Here is a 21,668-nt window from a genome sequence, read left to right as displayed (position 1 = left end):
TCTAATAACTCCTGTGTGGGATGGAGTGCTGAAGACAAAGCAGGAGATTTTTCCATATTAATTTTAAAGTCCAAGAAGGAGCCACCAATAGTTCTAAGATTGCCTGCTCATAACTGGATTTAGCAAGGTCAGAGGTAAAGAGAAACCAAGCTTAGAAATGTCATGCAGATTTTAGCCTTTGATAGTCTGTAAGAGTTCATAAAGGAGCTCACAGATACCTTGCTCATGGTGATGGTGAAATATTTCAGACTTGTCCTGGAAGATTTAAACATGCATGTTGACTCCTCTCACTTGCCTCTCTATGATTCTCACCTCTTTGGTTGAATCCATACAGCCAGTTGCACCTTGGACCTGGTCCTTGGGTTAGATGTCAATATGGAGGACATCACAGCCCAACCCCTTTCTTAGACCGTCACCTCATGAAGATAGTGGTCAGAGCTCTCCTACTTTCTATGAAAGACCCACAAGTCTGATCTGACCACTAAGACTCCACCAAATTCCAAAGCCTGCCAATAGGACAGTAGCAATTCACGCACAGGACAAGGAGTCGAGGATCTGATGAATTATTACCCTTGTGCACTATCCTCAATGCATTGGCCCCAGAATGCCCCTTCCTCCCTATCACCCATAGATCTCCATAGTTTTCTGATACCCTGTGCCAGACAAAGACAGAGGGGTAGAAACGGGAGTGTCGATGATGGGAAAACCAAAGCTGAAACAGACAGAAGGAAGCAAAGACTTTCTTCAAGCTTAGGCAGAACCCAGCACCAAGCACTGTGAAGAACTGTCATCCCACTTCTTGGAGAAGATCCCCCCCATTCAAGAAGCCAGGACTCAGATTGTTCCTCAGAATGTTGTGGGAATGGCAGTGGAGCTGAAGGTAAATGACCTACAACAGGGTCAACCTATGGCACGTGTGCCGAAGGCAGTACGCGAGCTGATTTTCAGTGGCACTCACACTGCCCGGGTCCTGGAAACCAGTCCGGGGGGCTCTGCATTTTAATTTAATTTTAAATGAAGCTTCTTAAACATTTTAAAAACTTTATTTACTTTACATACAACAATAGTTTAGTTATATATTAAAGACTTATAGAAAGAGACGTTCTAAAAATGTTAAAATGTATTACTGGCACATGAAACCTTAAATCAGAGTGAATAAATGAAGACTCAGCACACCACTTCTGAAAGGTTGCCAACCCCTGACCTACAACATGGTGGGGGATGAGGCAACTTGGGGAGACACTGAGCACAGTGCCTTTATTTTGCAATGCTGTAGCTTGGTGTCACTTATGTAAATGAAGTAATGCCTATGCATAAAAATGGAAACATTGGAGAGGTCTCCCTCCCAGAAGGACAATGCATATGTTCACCAACACGAGTTGATGCTGGGTGGTCCAATGGTTGGGAGGACTAGTCTGGGACTTGGGAAACTGGGATTCAATTTCCTTCTCTGTCTGAGGGTTGGTCTACACTGTGAAGTTGTCGAATTTTTTTTGTCTTTCACGGGTACTTAAAAAAGCCCCCCTCGCGAAAGACAAAAGTTTTGCCGACGCAAATGGCAGTGTGAACGCGGCTTTGTCGACAGGAGTGCTCTTCTGCCGACAAAGCTAATGCCCCTTGCGGGGCTGGAAGTATTTTGTTGACAAAAGTGCCAACAAAGTACCGAAAAAGAGCGTTTACACACGCTGACATTTAGCTAAAAGCTGCGTGGTGTAGACAAGCCCACAGACTCTCTGTGTAATCTGGGGCATGTCACTTAGCATCTCAGATCCCCATCTGTAAAATGGGGAAACAAATGGGTGTTGTGAGGCTAAGTAAATAATTAAAGGTTGTGCTCAGATATTTTGGAAGCAGGAGTTCATGTAAGTACCAGAGGTAGGTAGACAGGTGCATGCAGCTAGTGTGCAGAAAGGCAGTTTCGCTCCATCTATAGAGCTCTTTCTTTTGTTCTTTCTTTCGTTCTTTCTTTCTTTCATCCTGGAGCTGTTTCTCACCATCAGCAATGGGACGTGCACGCTAGCAGGACAGGCAGAGTATTTTATACACATAATAAAACAAAGCCACTCTGAATAGAAACCAGTCTTTCTTCCTCCCTTTAAGATTACTTCTTGATGTGTCTTATGTAGACAGGGGGAACTCTTTTACCGTTGTTTGTGGGGGTGTTTTCAAAAGCCGTGTTTTCATAAATGGCATCTGTTTAAAAAACAGAAAATAAAACAACATGAGTCTCCAAGATGACTCTGCATGGATCAAGCAGCTTCCATGTGTGATGCCAAGTGAGCTTCAGGGGCAGATCATGAAAAAGTGATAGCGCTACCATCCCATTTGATAACCAGACATGGCCAAAACCTGAAGAAAGGGGCTTATTAAATACCAGAGTGAACCCTACCATCAACTTCTTGTTTGCTCCAGAGGTGGTAGCAGGACCAGTGGGGTAAGGAATGCGCTGGAATATCTGCAGCTGGTATGAAGCAGAGTGTAAAAGTGTATCGCTGTGCCATGGCTACCCTGCCCCTCCCCAGCACCTCCTGTCATATCAAAGGCTTGCCAGCAGCAGCCTGGGGAATAAAGCTAACCAGGATGGTAATCCGCAGCAACCTGGGGGATTTTAAATCTGCCAAGTCTCTCTCTCCAGAAAAAAATCTACAACATTTGAAACGTGTCTGTTTCTGCATTTGAAACATGCAGAGATTTCAATTTTGAACTGCGCATTTCAAAGCCACTTTTTGCTCAGGAGCGTAAAGTGGGCATTTCTCAGTGCTCTGCTCCATCCCTCTGTGTGTAACAGAAGGCAAAGAGACTCCTGATTTGGGCACTTTTGTAATTTTGTAGCAGATGTTTTGCACATTTTAGATAAAACCAGCTTCCTAGCATTAGTTCTCTTGAGGTACTGGGATGGAGCCTGTCTCTTCCTGAATGGTTGTGAAAGATGGGATGTAGGGACTCTGCTCAGGGAACAAGAAGTTAACCCTCAGCTAAACACAGGTGCTCAGGGGGTGAACTATGAAGGACTGTTTGGGAGGCAGAAGGGGCTGATGGCTGTGGGAAGTGAGGCTGTACACGCTCACAGTCATGGGACTAAGACCTGGACTGTGGGTTTCCTCTTCCTGCATTTTTTTCCCTTGTGTTAACTGTTTTCTGGTTATCAACATTATCCTTGTAATGTAGGGTTACCATTCGTCCGGATTTACCTGGACATGTCCTCCTTTTTGTGCTAAAAATAGCGTCCGGGGGGAATTTGTAAATCACTCAAAATGTCCGGGATTTCCCCCCCCCCCCTCCCCGGCAGAGCAGAGCGAGCGGCTGGGAGGGCTGCAGGAAAGTCACGGGCTGGACTCCGGAGCAGCTGTAGAGGAGCTCCTCCCCCCCTCCCTCCCTGCATTCTGAGCCGGCAGCTCTCCCCTGCAGCCCGGCTCCAGCAGCACTGTGCAGGGCCAGGGACCAGGTTGTGTGTTGTGCTGGGGAGCGCAGCCACGTGTCTGGCTCGCACAGAGCCCAACACCCTGTTCTGAGCAGCAGGGTAAGGGGGCCAGGGGGCAGGAGAAGGGGCAGGGAGGTTCTGGAGGGGGCAGTCAAGAAACGGGGGGGGGGTCGGGAGTTCAGGGGGGGGCTTTTTGGGGGGAGTGGAGAAAGTTTTGGGCAGTCAGGGTACAGGTAGGGGGTAGGGTCCTGGGGGGCAGTTGGGGGGGGTCTTAGGAAGGGGCAGTTAGGGGATAAGGAACAGGGAGGCTTAGGTAGGGGGTGGGGTTCTGGAGGGCAGTTAGGAGCAGGGGTCCCAGGAGGGGGCAGTCAGGGGACAAGGAGCAGGGGGGTGGAGGGTTGGGAGTTCTGGGGGGGAGCTGTCAGGGAGCAGGAGTGGGGAGAGGGATCGGAGCAGTCAGGGGACAGGGAGCAGAGGGGTTAGATGGGTTGGGAGTTCTGGGGGGGGGGGCTGTCAGGGGGTGGGGAGTGGTTGGATGGGGCGTGGGAGTCCCAGGGGTCTGTCTGGGGGTGGGGGTGTGGATAAGGGTTGGGGCAGTCAGGGGACAAGAGGCAGGGAGGCTTAGATAGGGGGTGGAGTCCTGGGGGGCAGTTAGGGGCAGGGGTCCCAGGAGAGGGCAGTCAGGGGACAAGGAACGGGGAGAGGGTTGTGGGAGGGGCAGGGGCGGGGCTAGGGCGGGGCTCCTCCCGTCCTCTTTTTTGCTTGCTGAAATATGGTAACCCTATGTAATGCCCTTTGTGTTTCAACTCTGCTGGCTATGGGCCTCATCTCCACAGCTTTGCACCTTGTGCAAAGCAGGGTAAAAACACCTCCAAATCAGAATGCTTCCCTGATTTCCCGGGGGAGAAGCGTTTTTCATCTCTTTTGTATCAGCCTTGTGCCTCACCCCCAGCTTGCATGGTGAACGGCTTTGCTGAAACTTCAAAAATCTGCATTTATTTGGCAAGCTAAAGTGTAACCAGTCCCTGCATTGGCACCTTAGAAAACTAAAAAATATGACTGCATCAGGAATATTTAATTACACTTTTCTTTGCACACAGATGCTTCTATGAAAGCCTTGTTATGGATGGTGGAAGGCAAAGGGGAGGGAAGCTCAGCAGTTGAGGGGCAAGATGGAGGCACTGGTACCTGACTGGCCTTTGGAGCTGCTTTTCCTGGTCCTTTTCACCCAGCTGAAGATGTAGAAGAGGACAATAGCGTAGCCCAGATAGCCAGGGTACCCGTAAATGCCATAGCTCCAACAGGGAGAGACACCTGGTTAGGGTTGACAGAAACACAGAATACAAACAAAACATCTTCAGGGTAAATGATTCAAAGTGCTTCACAAAAATGTCTCCAGGTTTGAACCTTGTGTTTGCATTTACACCTGGGGTTTTTTTGGTGTGTGTGTGAGAGAAACTGTAACAGGGCTGCTGCTTCACGAGCGGTCCCTCATGGCCAGAGTTCCCTTTGCAGCAGCCCCGCCCCCCTGTTTTCCCTCTTCAGGGCCCCAGAGGGTATGTCTACACTGCACACTAAGCCCGGGCTCTGACTCAGGTTTGAGCACAAGCCGCGCTTCCAGGCACACACAAATCAGTCTGTCTCAGGTCAGCAAGCACTCAGGACCTGGGTTCTGCAACCCTGGTAAGAGGAGTGGGTCAGAGCCTGAGTCCCACTGTGACTTGGTCCAAGCCCTGCCATTTTGCAGTGTGGACACAGTTCAAGCTGCAGACCTGAGTCAGAAGATCTGCATCATGCAGTATGCACACATTAGCATGGTTGTGAGATCCAGGTCCAGAAATTGTATACCCAGGTTTACAGTGCAGTATGAATGCTCAAGTGTGTAAGCGGCAGAGCGAGGGCAGGGCCTTGGGAGGAGGGGGCAAAGGTGGGGCCTCGGGGAAGGGGCAGAGCGGGGTGGGGGGCCTTGGGCCCCTGCGGGGGTGGAGCACCAGGGTTACCAACTTTCTAATCTCAGAAAACCGAACACCCTAGCCCTGCCCCTTCCCCAAGGCCCTGCCCCCTACTCACTACATTCCCCCTCCCTCAGTGACTTGCTCTCCCCAACCCTCACTCATTTTCACTGGGCTGGGGCAGGAGATTGGGCTGTGGGAGGGGGTGAGGTCTTTAACTGGGGGTGCAGGCTCTGGGATAGGGACAGAAATGAGGGGTTCAGGGTGTGGGAGGGGGCCATGGGGCTCCATGTGCTGCCCCCACCCTGAGCACTGGCTCTGCACTCCCATGGCCAATGGGAGCTGCAGGGGCAGTGCCTGTGGGCAAGAGCAGCGAGCAGACCCGTCTACTGCACCTTCGCCTAGGAGCCAGACCTGCTAGCCCCTTCTGGGGCACAAGCGCAGTGCCAGACAGAAAGGGACTCCTGACCAGACTTTTAATGGCCCGGTCGGCGATGCTGACCGGAGCCGCCAGGCACCCAGTTGAAAACCGGACACCTGGTCACCCTATGGAGCATCCACTGGGAAAAATAAAAGCCAGCACCTGTGTCTGTGCCCACACAGTGTCTGAAGCACAGATAGGTTCCAAGACATGATAGTGTAGGTCTTTGTTCGCTGCTTTCAATCTCTATGTCATAGCATAGGCTAGAATTATGATAACAATAATTCATAATGAGTTTCCATCTTACCAGTCTCAGCACAAAGCTGCAGGATGAAGTCTTTATGCCCAGAGCTGAGAGCATTCTGGGCCACACATCTGTAGTTCCCAATGTCAGATTGCTGTATGTTAATGAAGGTCAGGGATGCGTTGTCCTTAGATAGGATGGTGCGGTTTCCAATTGGCAAAGGCTGGTTGCATTTCTGCCAGGAGTAGGACATGGCATTTCCTGCCATTCCCAGGCAATTCAAGGTGATGTTTTTCCCCTGATGAGGAACAGATGTCTCACTGGTGATGTGCACGTTCGATACAGGTACTGAAAAACCACAAGAGGAGCTGTCAAGTTATGGTGACCTCCAAACACAGAGTAATGGGGAAAGCAAGGGATTGTGGGTAACATTATATATATTCCCACAAAGCCTCACTGCTTTGCTTTACAAATCTGCATTCTAGTCTCTACCTTAGAGCTGGGCAGAATATGTTTCATTAGAAGTTGTTCATCAGAAATGCTTTCACTGATGTTTTCAAAGGAAGAATTTCCAGTTTTTTGGTTCAAAATATTTTTTATTTAGAAATTGAAGCGAATTAGACTGGAAAATAAGGTTTTTTTAAAAGTTTATTTCAAAACAAAACATTTCAACTGGCCCAAAATGAAACAAAAATCAGTTTGGGGTTCATTAATATTTTTGAGATTTCAACTTTTCATTCCAATTCGAGATGGGAAAAAAGGTGAACTTTTGAAAATATTCACAGGATGGGAAAAAGGTTTTCCAACCAGCTCTGGTTGTAGATACATATCAATGGTTTGAATGTCTATTATCCATTAAGTTTAAATGTACAAGAAACTCAAATCTTTGACTATCTGGAAATCCCCAGTTAAGGGACCTAAGCTACATTAACTCTGCCCATATAGGTTTCAGAGTAGCAGCCGTGTTAGTCTGTATCCGCAAAAAGAACAGGAGTACTTGTGGCACCTTAGAGACTAACAGATTTATTAGAGCATAAGCTTTCGTGGGCTACAGCCCACTGCCCATATAGAGATACAGCTGAGTGAATTAAAAGGGGGTGGGGCAACACCTAGGGCTATACAGACCTACCAGAGGGCAGGAAGGGGAGAAGTGCTTGGGACAGGCAGTGCCTGGGAGAGAGAAGCCACAGTGGAGTAGAACTAACTCCTGTAGTGGGTCTCTGGAGCAAGTGGCCAGGTGCTCCAGAAAGAGCTGGCTGAAACTGGGAAACTGCAAAGAGCAGGATCACCAGAGACCCCTGGGACAGGTGTCCGTGAAACCCAAAGACAAAGGGTGAGCTAAGGGACTATTTCTGTTTCTGTTTTTTTACTTGCTTGTGTTTGGACAATAAACCTTCTTAAAGGAGACTGGGCATGCTTGGAAGCTGGGGAGAAGTCCTGCCCTATGACAGTGCACCACACAACTTTGGCTTATTAATCTGTTACATACACTGATGCCTCTGATATTAAGCATGATGATTTGTCACATGTCAATTTTTGCCCTTTTCATCTAAGTGCTGCAGTTTCAGGATCTGGGCATGTGAGGTTTGGATATGGAGACATGTTGTGTCTGTGTCTGATGGGTGATTATCTGCCACGTGGAATTGGAGCCCAATGCTGTGTGGTGCTGAGCATCTTCTGCAAGGTGCTGTGTGATCTCAGTGTTTCGTAGGATCAGGGTCTTAATGAGAAGTGGTGTATGACTGCTGTTATTTTGCCATTTGTCAAGAAATCGTACAATTATTTGAAGTGCACCGGGTTTGACTCTGAAGAAGGCTGAAAAGTGACCCAACTACTCTATGATTAAGATTGTCATTCTAGTTTTTTGTGGTCACTAATCAAATGATAACATTTGCCATGGATGGATACGATAGTATAGGTTTCTGATTGTCTCATAGTATTGCTGTGGGAGCAGGGTTCAGGGTTTTGGGCTACCTTAATACTGAATTTCTGTATTTTTTCAGTGATAATTCTTGGTCTGTGGCTCTTCTATAAGCAGTTCATTGTGAGCATTCACTACTTGACATTCAAAAATTGAGCCATTTTGATTGGACTGATATATTATATGGTATGCACCTGTTCCCAGATTGGATGAGCATAACGCTTAGAATAAGATTTCTGGTGCAAATATTTGTGACCACAAATTCAGAATTCACTGTTCATGAAGGTTCCATAGGGTTTCTTTAGAATTCATTCTTTTAGAACATTCTCCATGGACACATTCTCTCTGAACAGGATTTGGCTCCTCCTTGCTTTCTGAAGAATACTTTCTGATCTTTTTACATTTGGACATGTTTTCATTAAACCATGCCCTCCCTCGTCCCTACCCCATTTATACTGCATTGTCAAGCACCATAGTCTTGTAGACCTCAGTAACAGGCTGGGTTCAGGTCTTTATTTTTGTACAGTATTAGTAGCAGCAGCTAGAGGGTCTAGCCATGATCAGGGCCTCATTGTGCTGGCCATTATGCAAACACATAGTAAAGATGCTCCATGCTTTGATGAATTACACTCCAAATAGACACAATAAACAAAGGGTGGGAAAGAGCAAGTATTAATATTAGCCCCATTTTATATGTAGGAAAGGCAGGAATTGTCCTGAGTTCTAGTGCAGTGCCTTAACCACAGGGCTACCCTTTGGTCTGTTGTTAGTCTCCATGTTCAATAAACTAGCTTTAAACAGAACCAGTTTATCAACTCTCTGTACATTCTTTTGAATACCTCCCTTTGCTCACTTCAGCCATTTCTAATCAAATGAGGGCAGGTGTGTGCACTGGAAATTTGTCACTGTCTAATCAGAAGAGGTGGACTCCCATGGCCACTTACTGATCACTGTGACTTTTGTCCTGCCAATCTGTTGCTGACTGTTAAGCAGCTGGATGGTCAGCGTATAGACTCCTTCGTCGCTGAAAGTCACATAATGTATCGTCAAGGAAAAGTTCAGATGAGAAAAGACAACTCTCTTCCTGTAACTTTCATTAATATAGATGTTGTTGGAGCCGGGTGAGTATGTTAGGATGGAGACCTTTTCTCTCCCATTTAGCTGTGCATGCCACTCCACATTAAAGATCGAAGAAGCATTCAGATTGGTCCCCATCAGCAGTACTGTGGTGTTGAAACGACAATAGTCTTCCTTAGTCTTTTGGTCCATCATGACCTCTGAGGAGAAGAAGTCAAGCAGAACAACATTAGTAGTGCTAGAAAGGTGGCCAGAAGTTAACTCACATTTTGCTGAGAGAAGTTAGAAGCTGTGCTGGAAGAAGGAATATTATCGGTGCTCTGGGGTGCATTGGCAAGGACTATCCTTGCCTGGGCCTCCTTCAGAAGCGGGGAACTCTATCATTAAGCCAGAGCCCATCACCTCATCATTTGTGTGTACACAACTCCAGCTGAGTTTGCACAACTGCCGTGGGAAGGGTGGGATTCTGGAGTTAGAAGAGCAGCCAGCCAGGCGTTTATTCTGAGTTGCATAAGAAGAAAAGTTGGGAGTCAAAAAATTTGGAGTGTGACAGTGAAATGTTTGGTCCAGTGAAAAAATTGGGGGGATTTAAAAGGAAGCTCTTCCAAGCCCACCATCGTGCTTTCCTTGCCCAGCAAGTTTGCTTACCATTATTATTCAATAACTGCCGCACCGTCGGGCTGAAGACCATGTCAGAGAAGGGGAAACTGTTTGAAATCACCTCATCCACTGCTGAGCTATTCTAACCTTTGACACAAGATCTCAGACAAGATACTGAAGCCACAGTGTGTCCAGATCTCATACTGATTCAGGTGTGTTTTCTTTCGCTGTAGCAAATCTAGGACCAGACATGCAACCAGCTCAGAAAGACAGATACCACGATGAGAGATGCCTTAGAAACAGCTAAGAGAGATGGGGCAGAGCATGGAATGAGCCTCTCCTTTCCTAAAAGCACCTAATAAAGATATTTAGGTATGTTTTAAATGCCCAAGAATTAAAACAGACAGAATAGAGAGCACCATATTTTCAGTGTCTGTGAAGCCCTGTCTAGACTGGAGTTTTTAATCCTGTTGTAACTTGAGATAATTGGCTGCCATTTAACTCCATCTAATTAAAACGAATGTAAATGCAGTGCAAATACTCCTTATTGCTCTGGACACCAACATTTGTCCCTGGTTGTAGCTCAGCCTTGAGTTCAACAGAATCTTGTTGCACTTGTGACAGTGCTGTGATTCCACCTGGAGTAATGGGAAAATATTCTCTCTGTTGCGGACTGAGGAGGAGCAGCGCGAGAAGTGGCACAACTGCTTTTCAGCAGAGACATTTACAGAAGCTGTTGCAAAATTAGACAAGCCTTTCAACCGCTTTGCATGTGACTTGCAGATCCCAAGTCAAAGCTGCTGCAGGAATTATAAATATTGAACAGAGGAAAGATCTGTGTCCAGATTCTCTGAATTAAACCGATGGAAATCAGTGCAGACCCACAGTCCTAGACCCCACCCTGCTGCCCGTTTTTCAGCACTCTGCTCCCCACTAGAAGCAGGAAAGAGCATCCCCTGTGCTCCATAGCAGCCATGCAAGAGGAAAAACTTCTTGAGCACCCTGTGTGCAGGGGGCCACTCACAGTCTAGCCATTGCTGCTGTTTGCCTGTATAGGATGTGCCTGCATAGCACTAAGTCCCCTAACTTAATCACTCCAGAAGCCGTTTCAAGAAGCATGTAACCCTACTCCTGTTCAAGTGACTGTGGTTTGACACCTCTGTTTCCTACTTTGGCATCAACACCTCTTTTTGCCTTTCCTCCTCTGCTTGCCCAAAGCAACGGCCATTTCGCAGGATGTGTTTCCAGGGCCGGCTCTGGCTTTTTTGCCGCCCCAGGCAAAAAAGCCTCCCGCCGCCCCCCGCCCGGGAGCGCAGCAGGGGAGGGTGCCGAGCCCAGCTGCGGACCCACTCTCTCCGGCCTGCCGGAGCGCTGGGAGGAGGGCGGAGAGCCCGGCCGCGGCCCCGCTCTCCCCGGCCGGCCGGAGCGCCGCGGGAGGGCGGCGAGCCCGGCCACGGCCCTGCTCTCCCTGACCGGCCGGAGCGCCGGGGGGAGGGCGGTGAGCCCGGCCGCGGCCCCGCTCTCCCCGACCAGCCGGAGCGCCGGGGGAGGGCGGCGAGCCCGCTGCGGCTCCGCTTTCCCCGGGTGAGCACCGCCCCAAGCACATGCTTAGTAGGCTGGTGCCTGGAGCCGGCCCTGTGTGTTTCTCAGAACTGATCCCACTTCCTGGCTCTGACAACAAGGGCCAGCAGGGAGAGGTGTTTTGGGGCTACAGCCCCATGGGGTGCGGCAGCCGGGGCTTGAGCCTTTAGCGGGAGCAGTGCCGAAGCCCCGAGCCCTAGCAGATGCGGGGGAGGATTAGCTCAGTGGTTTGAGCATTGGCCTGCTAAACCCAAGGTTGTGAGTTCAATCCTTGAGGGGATCATTTAGGGAACTGGGGTAAAAATCTGTATGGGGATTGGTACTCCTTTGAGCAGGGGGTTGGACTAGATGGCCTCCTAAGGTCCCTCCCAACCCCGATATTCTATGTGGCTTAGAGGATCAGTAAGTTTGGCCACCCTAGTACAGAACACACCAACAATAGTTGAGTATCAGAGGGGTAGCCATGTTAGTCTGGATCTGTAAAAAGCAACAGAGAGTCCTGTGGCACCTTTAAGACTAACACATGTATTGGAGCATAAACTGACTTCTGACAAAGTGGGTATTCACCCACAAAAGCTTATGCTCCAATACATCTGTTAGTCTTAAAGGTGCCACAGAACTCTCTGCAACAATAGTTGGGCACTGCTGACCCCCTGTAGGGAATTTTTATTTTTAGCAAAGGCCAGAGACATGACTATGCTCACCCACTCACTGGTATAGGGGTTATCATAATTTGTTGCTGGTATAGGCAAGCAGCAAACTACTGCATTTCCTTCCCCTTCCCCAGAAGCCAGGAGGAAGCAGGGGTAGAACTGTGATTCAGAGAGGTGTCTCTGAGTCACAATGCATCCCGGGGCTTCTCCTAACTTGGCATTGCTTTCTCACTACCCTTTGTTCAGGGCTGTATGTAGGGTCATGGTCCAGCCCTTTGTGATCTGACTGGCTGAAAGCGGTTCAGTTATTTCTGGTTCATGGTGTGGTATGTTTCCTGGTATCTCCTCCATCAGCAGATGGTGAGTTTCCTTGGGAAACCACTTTCTTTTTAATGTAAAACCTTTCTTCAAAGCTGTTATGGGGCTGCTGTGATGCTGGCTCACGGCAGAATCAGCCTTTCTAAACCAGCCATTACTGCTGGACATGGGCACATCAGTAGATTCGTGGAGAAGGCTTGATGGGAAATTTCCATTTGCTTCCCCACTTTTCACTTGCTTCTTGAGTCCAATCTCCCCACCCCCATACAACTGCCCAGAGTTGTGGGGATGGGAGAGGGGGAGGCAGCCTCACATTTGCCTTTGTGTGATGAGGATGGAAGTGGGGAATTCAACCCTTGGATACATTCTGAGCTCCTTGGGACCAATGCAGTTGGGGCCATAGTCAAAGCCAACTGAAGTCAGTAGAAAGACTCCCATTAACTCGAGTGGACTTTGGATCAGGCCTCTGCACTTTGGGTGTCTAGTTTAACCATTTCCCGTTCCTTCTGGTTGACCTGGGAGCAATGTGATTTTTAAAAAATAAATAAGGCTTTCGTGCCCAGACACTGCTGCGATGAGGTTCCTTAGAAATATGTATGAAAACGATGATGACAATTATAATAATTAGCCATGTGATGAGCATATGATCCCACAACACCACAGTGATGAGTGTGGCATAACAGATCACACAGACATACTCCAACAAATAACCCAGCAACTGTTTTTCTAAAAGATCTGCTCAGTTCAAACAGGAATTAGTTCAGAGAAGCCTTGGAATCTATGAATCGTTCACACTAGAATTTGGGATACTTTTCTTTCTGTTAACATTCTGAGAATAAACCCTTCCTCATCCAGACCCACATGGATGGGGGTTTGTCATTTGTGCCCTGGCCGAACCCCATTGACTTCAGTGGGGCTCTAGGCATGCTTGAGTGTCCACCCACATAGGCCCTGATCCTGCAAGTGGATGAAAGTTGATAAAAGGGTTTGTGAATAATTGTAAAACAGAGCAGCAGGTTTTGTGTGCAAGAATATTAATATTGGGTTGGCTCCCCCCCACCCCTGTATTCACCAAGTTCTGTTCCACAATCTCTATTGACAAGAATGATGTATATGATGCAGAGTGAATACAGCTTGATTTTCATAGCCCAGAAGTAACTGGTTGTGATGGCAGGCAAAATACGCTTGCTTCTATTAATTTAATTTTTGGTAATAAAAGTGCCCATCAGTACATTCTCCAGGCATGGAGCAATATGCAAAAACAAGAATTTGTTGAACAATAGCAGCACAAAAGACATTTTTCTCTATCACACAACTGTAGACTAGTTCTGTCCTCAAAACGTCCATACACACACAACTTCATCATGCTCACCTTGAAAACTAAGCCCATATGATAAAAGAATTCTTGCTGGATGGTTATTGTCAGAAAAGTTGCTTTAACATCAAACACAGATGTCACTTCACTTACCAGGTAGAAGGCAAGCAAGATAGAGCAGAAGAGCAAACAGCATTTCATGCCGAGTTTCCCAGGGCATGTTCTTGCTGGAAAGTTACAAAAGATCTAGAGCCTAAGATAAAAGGAGTGAGAAGTGTTGCTTTAGTAAACATTTTTTACAGCAGTTTTCTTGGACAAATCTATCTTTGCATCTATCAGATAGGAAGGCTGGCCTCCTGGGTCCCAGCTGAGTGTTTGAAGTTAAAACCTGGTTCTACCACAGGTACCCTGTGTAAACTTGGGCAAATCACTTAATCTGTGAAGTGCTCGTTTAATTAAAAACTGTATCATAATGCATATGCACAAGAGTGGGGGGATGTGAATTCAGGTTGCACTGCCAACCTCAGTTCTAGTATTTCCTAACTCTCCACTGTGTGACTTTGCAACCTTAGCGTCCTTTTCATTTAGCTTTGGGATGGAATTTCTTACATTTTTAAAGATATTAAAAGTTGAAAAAAAAAATTTCATTTAATCACATTGACTCCCCGTGCGATTCATCAGCCAGGCGGGGATCTTTAGATCCACAGCATGGTACTTTACCACTTCAGCTAACAGAGTAACTAGTAGCAGTAAGAGGTTGTCATCTTCTATATAAACTTGCCACTACAGGGCGATAAGCCACGCACTTTGCCAATGGGTCTCATAGCTATATTTGTTTGACAGAAAAGGAATGTTGAATTCAGGTATAATGGGTTAAGTTCCAGGTTCTGGAGAGGAGTGTGCTTTAGTGTGGCAAAGCTTCTGTGCCTTCTCCTGTCTGTCCCCTTCTGCTCCCATCCTTCCCCTCCCAACTCCTGCTGCATTCCCTCTTGTCCCACCTGTGTCCCCAGCCCTTGACCATGTCCCCCACCTCTGCTCCTATCCTCCCCACCCCCAGCTCCTGCCTCTCTCAATCCCTCTTGTTCCTATCCCCCTCCCATCTTCTATCCCAGCCTGCTCCCAGCTCTTCATATCTTCCCCCTCTGCCCTTCTCCATTCCTCACCCCTCTGCGTCCCAGTCAGGATGCTTTCACTTCCTCCTCCATGCTGCCTTGGAACCAGCAATGGAACATATAGTGCACAGGAGAGACACATCCAGCCTTCAGCATCCCAGTCCAGTCCACTAAGCCACACTGCCTCCCTTTACTGTAATGCTGCATATAAGCCTGACCCTGCTTCCACTGGAATCAATGGGGGTTTGTCATGGATTCCGCTGGGAATAGGAAAGGGCCCTGGCTTTGCATTCCTTGCTGGCTTTCTCCTCCTAACACACCTCCAAACGCAGGAAAAGGGGTTTTGCCTGTAGTATGTGTGACGCTGGCAGACCAGGTGCCAGCTCATGTCAGGACCACTGGGCCTCATTGAACATTGCCATATGCATAGCTGGAAACCAGTCTGGCTAGCCTCTGTGTTAGTATTGTTAAAATAGATATTAGAATTATTATAAGACTGTGTTTAATGTTTAGACTTTATGAAATGCTTGTAGGATGTTGTATGTATTAGTCTTACTTATATCTATACTCTAAGGTAATATGTAAGTGTTTGCTCTGTAACTATAGATGGATTTGCTTAAACTGTAATATCCGACAGTCAGAGACACGTCACCAAGTGTGAAATGCTAGTTTACCACAAGAAGTATTATCTCCTGTGCAGCAAAAACAGAACTACAGACACCAGAGAAGCCATTGTGGAACATTAGTAGACAAAAGACTTCGTACTTTGTTCTCCCAGACCTATGAAGAGGGGACTAGGGTTGCCAGGAATCTGGTTTTTGACCGGAATGCCTGGTCCAAAAGGGACCCTGGTGGCTCCGGTCAGCACCGCTGACTGGGCCATTAAAAATTCAGTTGGCAGCACAGGCAGATTCCCTACCCAGCTCCGTGCGACTCCCAGGAAGCTGCCAGCATCACCCTCTGGCTCATTGCACTGCGACCCCCTTCTGACAATAAAAATTACTACACAACCCCAGGAGAGGGGACCTAAGCCCCCCCTAGCCCCATGGGATGGGCAAACTGAAGCCCAAGGGCTTCAGCCCCAGGCAGGAGACCTGTAACCCGAGTCCCAGCACACAGGGCTGAAACCCTCAGGCTTTGGCTTTGGCCTCAGGCAGTGGGGCTCAGGCTTTGACTTCAGCCCTGGCCCCCAGCAAGTCTAAGCCAGCCCTTGTAACCCCATTAAAATGGGGTCATGACCTACAGTTTGAGAACTGCTGGTGTACAAGATCATCTATCACATAGGCTGGCTTGTGGCCAGATAGATTGGAGTGCCCAAGGGAACTGTCTGTGACTCTGTGGTAAGGCTGCTATCATGCTTTAGGAGTTCACACTTGATACATGGTTGGTGAAATCTAATTGTAGAACTCACCCCCAGTTTGGGTTTTGTGCCCTGCTTCTTGACAGTCTGCCTGGAGATTGGTACTCATGCCCGTGAACCACTCTAGGCAGCCTGACGGTATGTATCAGCTCTAATTAAAGAATTTCCCCCATTAAATCATAGTGTGTGGAGGGGAAGCTGGGGTTGCAAAGGATTGGGGCAGCTCCACTTCTGCCTTTCAGTTCTTCATTTTAGAACACACATGATCTAGAACAAAAGTGCCAGAAACCAGCTTCCCAGATTTCAGCTTCCTGGTCATTACAGCCACTAAAGATCAAGACAGCATACTGCAGACTTTCATGGCCCGATCCTACAATCCTCATTCAGGCAGGATTGGGCCCAGAAAGGGTTAACAAATCAGAAGGAAAACAAGCCGCAATGAACTTAGCCATTTCATCTTGAAAACAATCAGTATCAAAGTGTCAGCTAAGTACGCATTTTCTGTTGGGGGGGGGGGGGGAGAGAAGATTAGAGAAACAGAGGTGCGGAGAATGGTTAACAGCCTTGCAGAAAGCTAACCTTTAGAGACATGGGTGTTCCCCTTTCTTTATTAATCAGTATACACCTGTCTCCACAGGGCCTGCTCTAGGTTTTTTGCTGCCCCAAGCAAAACATTTTTTGGCTGCCCCCCACCCCAGTCCTGGGCTCTCCCCCTCTCCTCTCGCAACTGCACCCTCCTGCCGCCCCAGCCCTGGGTCACTGGTAACTCACTCCCAGGGCGGGTCATTCATCAGGAATTTTGGATGTGCACAGAACACAGACAGGATTGGTTCCCATATGGTTACAGAACTACATTAAAGTGGAACAATTTTCAGCTTGTGTGACTGGAGGATAGCTGGATGCATATTATAAGACTGTCCTACATAAATGAGGAAAAGTTGAGGTGCCTTTATTATTCTTTTGTTCCATTCTTTGTTTCTATGGGGAATGCACTATCACGGTCTTCCTTTTAAACAAATAAAACTAAAACTTAAAAAAAAAAAAAGAAAAGAAAAGAAAAGAAAAAGCAATGGCTGTTGAAAATAGCAATTCCAGTCCTAATAACCACTGGGAAGCATTTCTTGCTCAATTTATTCTACTTTTATTACTGCACGTTACAGTGGATCAGTATATTTGATTTGGGAGAAATGAAGTAACAGCTGCCCAAATTGAGCGTGAGCACTCCTGAATTTTGAGGGTGTTCAAATCTGGAAGGCAGGTGCTGGATTCCCTTTCTGAATATTAGCTATATCTGGAAAGGAAAAGTCAATTTCTGCTTCCATGGCTCAGAAGTGGAAATCCTCCTACGTGTCTGGTACTGTATCTAAAGCTGCCCAGGTCCAGAGCCTCCCCTTCCTTTCTTTTCATTTTAAATTCTAGTGGGATCCACATACCTCCATTGCTAGGCTTCAGATAGAGAGGTGCACTCTCCATTTAGTCCCCCCAATTCCTTCTTTGGGGGAGAGCCCAGGGCTGGGGCGGCAGGGGGTGCAGGTGGGGGCCAGAGCTGGGGCGGTAGGGGGTGCGGGTGTGGGGAAGGGGAGAAGAGCCCAGGGCTGGGGTGGCAGGAGGTGCAGGGGGGGGAGCCCAGGGCTGGGGCGGCAGGGGGTGGAGGTGGGAGCCAGAGCTGAGGCGGCAGGGGGTGTGGGGGCGGGGAAGAGCCGAGGGCTGGGGTGGTGGGGGGCAGGGAAGAGCCCAGGACTGGGGCAGCAGGGGAGTGCAGATGGGGGCCAGAGCTGAGGCAACAGGGGGTGTGGGCGGGGGAGAGCCCAGGGCTGGGGCAGCAGGGGGGTGCAGGTGGAGACCAGAGCTGGGGTGGCAGGGGGTGTGTGTGTGGGGGAAGAGTACAGGGCTGAGGCAGCAGGGGAGTGCAGGTGGGGGCCAGAGCTGGGGCAGCAGGGGGTGTGTGGGTGGGGGAGAATCCAGGGCTGGGACAATACAGGGGTGCAGGGGGAGCCCAGGGTGGGGGGGTGGCAAAAAACCTAGAGCTGACTCTGTTCCTACCATTCACAGCAAGCTGCAGATTTCAGTTCCATACTCCTTCCCCCACCCTTTCCTGTTGCTAGTGGCCAAGGGAATGCTGAAATGTAGTTCTTTCCCTGCTCCAGGGCTGGCTCTATAGGCAGGGAGCTAACCAAGGAACTACAGCTCCCAGGGCCCCCTGTTGGTTCTCAGCTCCCATGCTGGATTCTTGCGCCCCTTGCAAATCTGCCGCCCCAAGCAACTGTTTGCTTTGCTGGTGCCTAGAGCCGGCCCTGTGTCTCCATGAAGAAAGAGATCACGATAACATATGGCACATACTATAGCATGGAACACAGTAATTCAGACACAGAAATTCCTCTATAAAGGCTGGGCCTAAAAACATTACTCACGTGAGTAATCTTTACTTGCCCAAGCAGCCGTGTCTAAGGCAGGGGTCAGCAACCTATGGCACGCATGCCAAAGGCGGCATGCAAGATGATTTTGAGTGGCACTCACATTGCCCGGGTCCTGGCCACCGGTCCCAGGTGCTCTGCTGCCATCCTGGGCTGCTGGCCACCGGCCCGGGGTTCTGCAGCCATCCCAAGGTGTGGCCCACTGCAGCTCAGCACCCCCATCTTAAAAATTGTTCCAGCACCACTGTACCGGGATATTTTTAAGTCCTGATTTGCTGCCTACATCACTATCATGTCATGTGGAACAGCACATTGCGTTTGACGTTGTGCATGCCGTCTGTTACAATTTTTTCCCCCACTGTAAGTTGAGGGGTACATTTGACAAAATGTCAGCTCCTAAGAAAGCAAAGTTAGATGTCCGTTCATTTCACTTCACAGCACCATTTGGTGGCTAAGTCGTGACAAGATTTTGGTGCACTTTGTAAACTGTTTTGATGCAATCAAGGCCTTTTTGTTGGAAAAAGGGAAAAAACTACCCCAAACTGGATGACGACAAATAGCTGTGTAAGCTCATGTTTCTAACTGACATCACCACTCACCTAAACAAACTCAACCTCTGTCTCCAGGGTGCAGGGCAAATGGTTCTGGATCTTTATGAAATCTGGATGGCATTTGTTGTAAAACTTGCAGTTTTTTCTCGGGATATTCGAACTTCGACTTTCTGCTACTTCCAACACATAAAAGATCTATCAACACGTTGCACTGTCAGTGTCGATAAGATTGGAATGTATATGCAAGAACTGGAATCAGAATTTTCTGACAGATTTCAAGATTTCCAGCGATTTGACCCAATGCTTTCTTTTCTAATTAATCCTGAAAAGTTCAACAAAAGTGACTTGGATTTGTCTTTATTTAAGTGGATGGGTGTTGAAGATTTTGAAATGCAGCTTATTCCATTAAAAAGCTCAGAATTGTGGGCATCAAAGTTTGGAGATTTGCGGAATGCACTTAAAAGTACCGAGAGAGATCATGGGCCCTCTATTGTGATCTGCTGGACGTCCCTGCCAGTGAAATTTAACTGTTTGAAGAAAATTGCATTTGCAATGCTTTCAGCATTTGGATCACATACCTGTTTGAACAGGTATTTTCACACATGAAATCTGTCCTCTGTCCCTCTCGGAGCTGGTTAACAACTGATCTCTCAGAAGCCTGTGTGCAACTTAAACTATCCAAATACGTGCCAGACATTGGAAAACTCAGCAAGGAAAAGCAAGGGCAAGGATCACCCTAAACTGATAAGATCTGCATTTTAATTTAATTTTAAATGAAGCTTCTTAAACATTTTAAAAACCTTCTTTACTTTGCATACAACAATAGTTTAGTTATATATTCTAGAGAGAGACCTTCTAAAAACATTAGAGTGTATTACTGACACGCGAAACCTTAAATTAGAGTGAATAAATGAAGACTTGGCACACCACTTCTGAAAGGTTGCCGACCCCTGTTCTAAGAGCTTGTCTATACAGGAACATTCAGGAAAATGAATTTGAATTAGCTAAAGATGTGAATTTAGCGTGGATTAGTGAAACCGCTGTGTGATTGCTCTTATTCAGAATTACAGTGACCTTCAATTTGTTTAGCTGAATTCACTTTGGAATTCATAAACTAAGTGTCATAGGATAGAACCCTACTTTTGACCCTGATCCTGCATTGGGCTCGATTAACATGGACACTTGCAACTGGACAGAGTCCAGTTTACTTCAATAGGAAGTAGAGGTGCCAGGGTCCACACAAATGCTTCTCAATACAGGATCGGAGCCTTTATTAGAAATGATCTACATGCAGGAGTCATAAGGAAAAGGATTGTTGAGCCATGGAGGCAAAGTGAAATGTCAGCCTGATCAGCAGATGTATTTCAAAAGCAGTTTAAAAATAATGCAGGGCTCAAGACAGGCAGGACTGGAAGAAAATAGTATGATGTGAATCAGAGAGTGGGAATAAGGGAAACAAAAGTTAAGAGTAAAAATACTGAAATGAACCTGAGTCCATAGCAAAAGGTTGAGATAAACCAGAATTGGGTACCATAGGGAGTACAACACAGAGCCCTCTCCACCTATTAGTCTGCAAGCAAAACTCCTACTGAAGCCAATGAGAAGTCTGCTTTGAATTGGTAGATCCCCGCTAGAGCTTACAAACCTACCAAATCCCTGCTCCTAAAAGAAAAGAAATAAGCATCCTAAGTGATTGTTCTCTAATCACTGTGCAGTAGCAGAGCCTTCTAGCAGACTTAGATCCAATGTGCTGGGAGGATGGACACACTCATCGCTTAGCACAGCTTTTCTCATTCTGTCCATATTCTGAGTGAAGAAGAAATAAATGTTTACAAACACTAACCTTCCTTCTTCCCGCTCAGGTCTGTGTGGCCTCTGTGCTGAGTGACAGAGGTGAGTGATAAGGGGGATATGTGGAGGGAGGGGAAATGACAAGACTACTTCCTGCCTCTGAAGGTGTCTCTCAGTATGAGCCATGATGTAATAGAAACAAAAGCCCCACAGTGACATATGAGCAGCACCATTGTCCATGGAAAAATGCAGAGAAAATGCTGATTAGTGAAATTGAAGGGTATGTTTTACATGCTATCAGAGGAGTGATTGCAGCTTGGGCTGGCAAGTCCATTCTGGCTTTAATCAAGCTAACATGGGTAAAAATAGCAGTGTGGATGATTTAGAATTCTAAACTGTCACTTTAATTCTCAGGAGGTTTCCTGGTTCTGCTTTCAAGCAGAGGGCTCTGTAGGGAAGTGTGCAATCTGGATTTTCAGTCTGCAGCCAGCCAGCCTCAAGTGGGATGGGGTGAGCTGTAACTCTCTATTTTTAGGGAGCAGCCTGCTTTCTCTCTCTCTCTGGTTTTGGTTCTTGTGTGGCATCACTCTGGATTGTAGGAAATAAAGTTGTCTTACATTGCAGCCTTCTAGCTATAGTGTTGTGTTTTACCTCACTTCTCTAAGTGTAGGCTGTGAACATAACCAAAGGCATCAGGGTACCTCATATACAGAGAACACTGAAGATATAAAAAGAACCTGGACACAACTAAAATCTCTGTGATTAAGGGCATGGCTACACTTGCAGATGTAGAGCGCTGTGAGTTTAAACCAGCCCTCGGAGACGGCAGCAGGGAAAGCGCTGCCATGTGTTCATGCTGTCAGCTGCAAGCGCAGTGGCGTGGCCACATTTGCGGCACTTGCAGCGGCATTGGGAGCAGTGCATTATGGGCAGCTAT

The 21,668-nt window shown here is 47.5% G+C and overlaps 1 protein-coding gene across 1 annotated transcript; it reads right to left on the bottom strand.

Moving 5' to 3' along the window:
- Window positions 1–1,112: 1,112 nt before the first annotated feature.
- Window positions 1,113–20,831, bottom strand: LOC128843623 (hepatocyte cell adhesion molecule-like). The gene is made up of 6 exons (XM_054040595.1): window positions 20,784–20,831; window positions 13,657–13,756; window positions 8,904–9,236; window positions 6,102–6,386; window positions 4,610–4,735; window positions 1,113–2,193 (listed from the first exon to the last, which is right to left on the bottom strand). The coding sequence occupies exons 2-6, from the start codon at window positions 13,721–13,723 to the stop codon at window positions 2,102–2,104; spliced, it is 903 nt and encodes a 300-aa protein (XP_053896570.1). The 5' UTR covers window positions 13,724–13,756; window positions 20,784–20,831; the 3' UTR covers window positions 1,113–2,101.
- Between the last annotated feature and the right edge of the window lie 837 nt (window positions 20,832–21,668).

This window comes from Malaclemys terrapin, chromosome 9 (assembly GCF_027887155.1).
Source record: "Malaclemys terrapin pileata isolate rMalTer1 chromosome 9, rMalTer1.hap1, whole genome shotgun sequence".
NCBI lineage: Eukaryota > Metazoa > Chordata > Testudines > Emydidae > Malaclemys > Malaclemys terrapin.
Note: the sequence above shows the minus strand (reverse complement) of the source record. Positions and strands in the feature narration are given on the sequence as shown.

What these genes read in the sequence shown, in the direction of transcription:
- LOC128843623 (XM_054040595.1), bottom strand. Translation starts at nt 13,723, where the DNA reads ATGCCCTGGGAAACTCGGCATGAAATGCTGTTTGCTCTTCTGCTCTAT. An exon ending in GACAAAAGTCACAGTGATCA is followed by an intron (nt 6,387 to 8,903) that starts GTAAGTGGCCAT and finishes GTGGTTTTTCAG; the next exon opens with TACCTGTATCGAACGTGCAC. An exon ending in GCAGCTTTGTGCTGAGACTG is followed by an intron (nt 4,736 to 6,101) that starts GTAAGATGGAAA and finishes AACCCTAACCAG; the next exon opens with GTGTCTCTCCCTGTTGGAGC.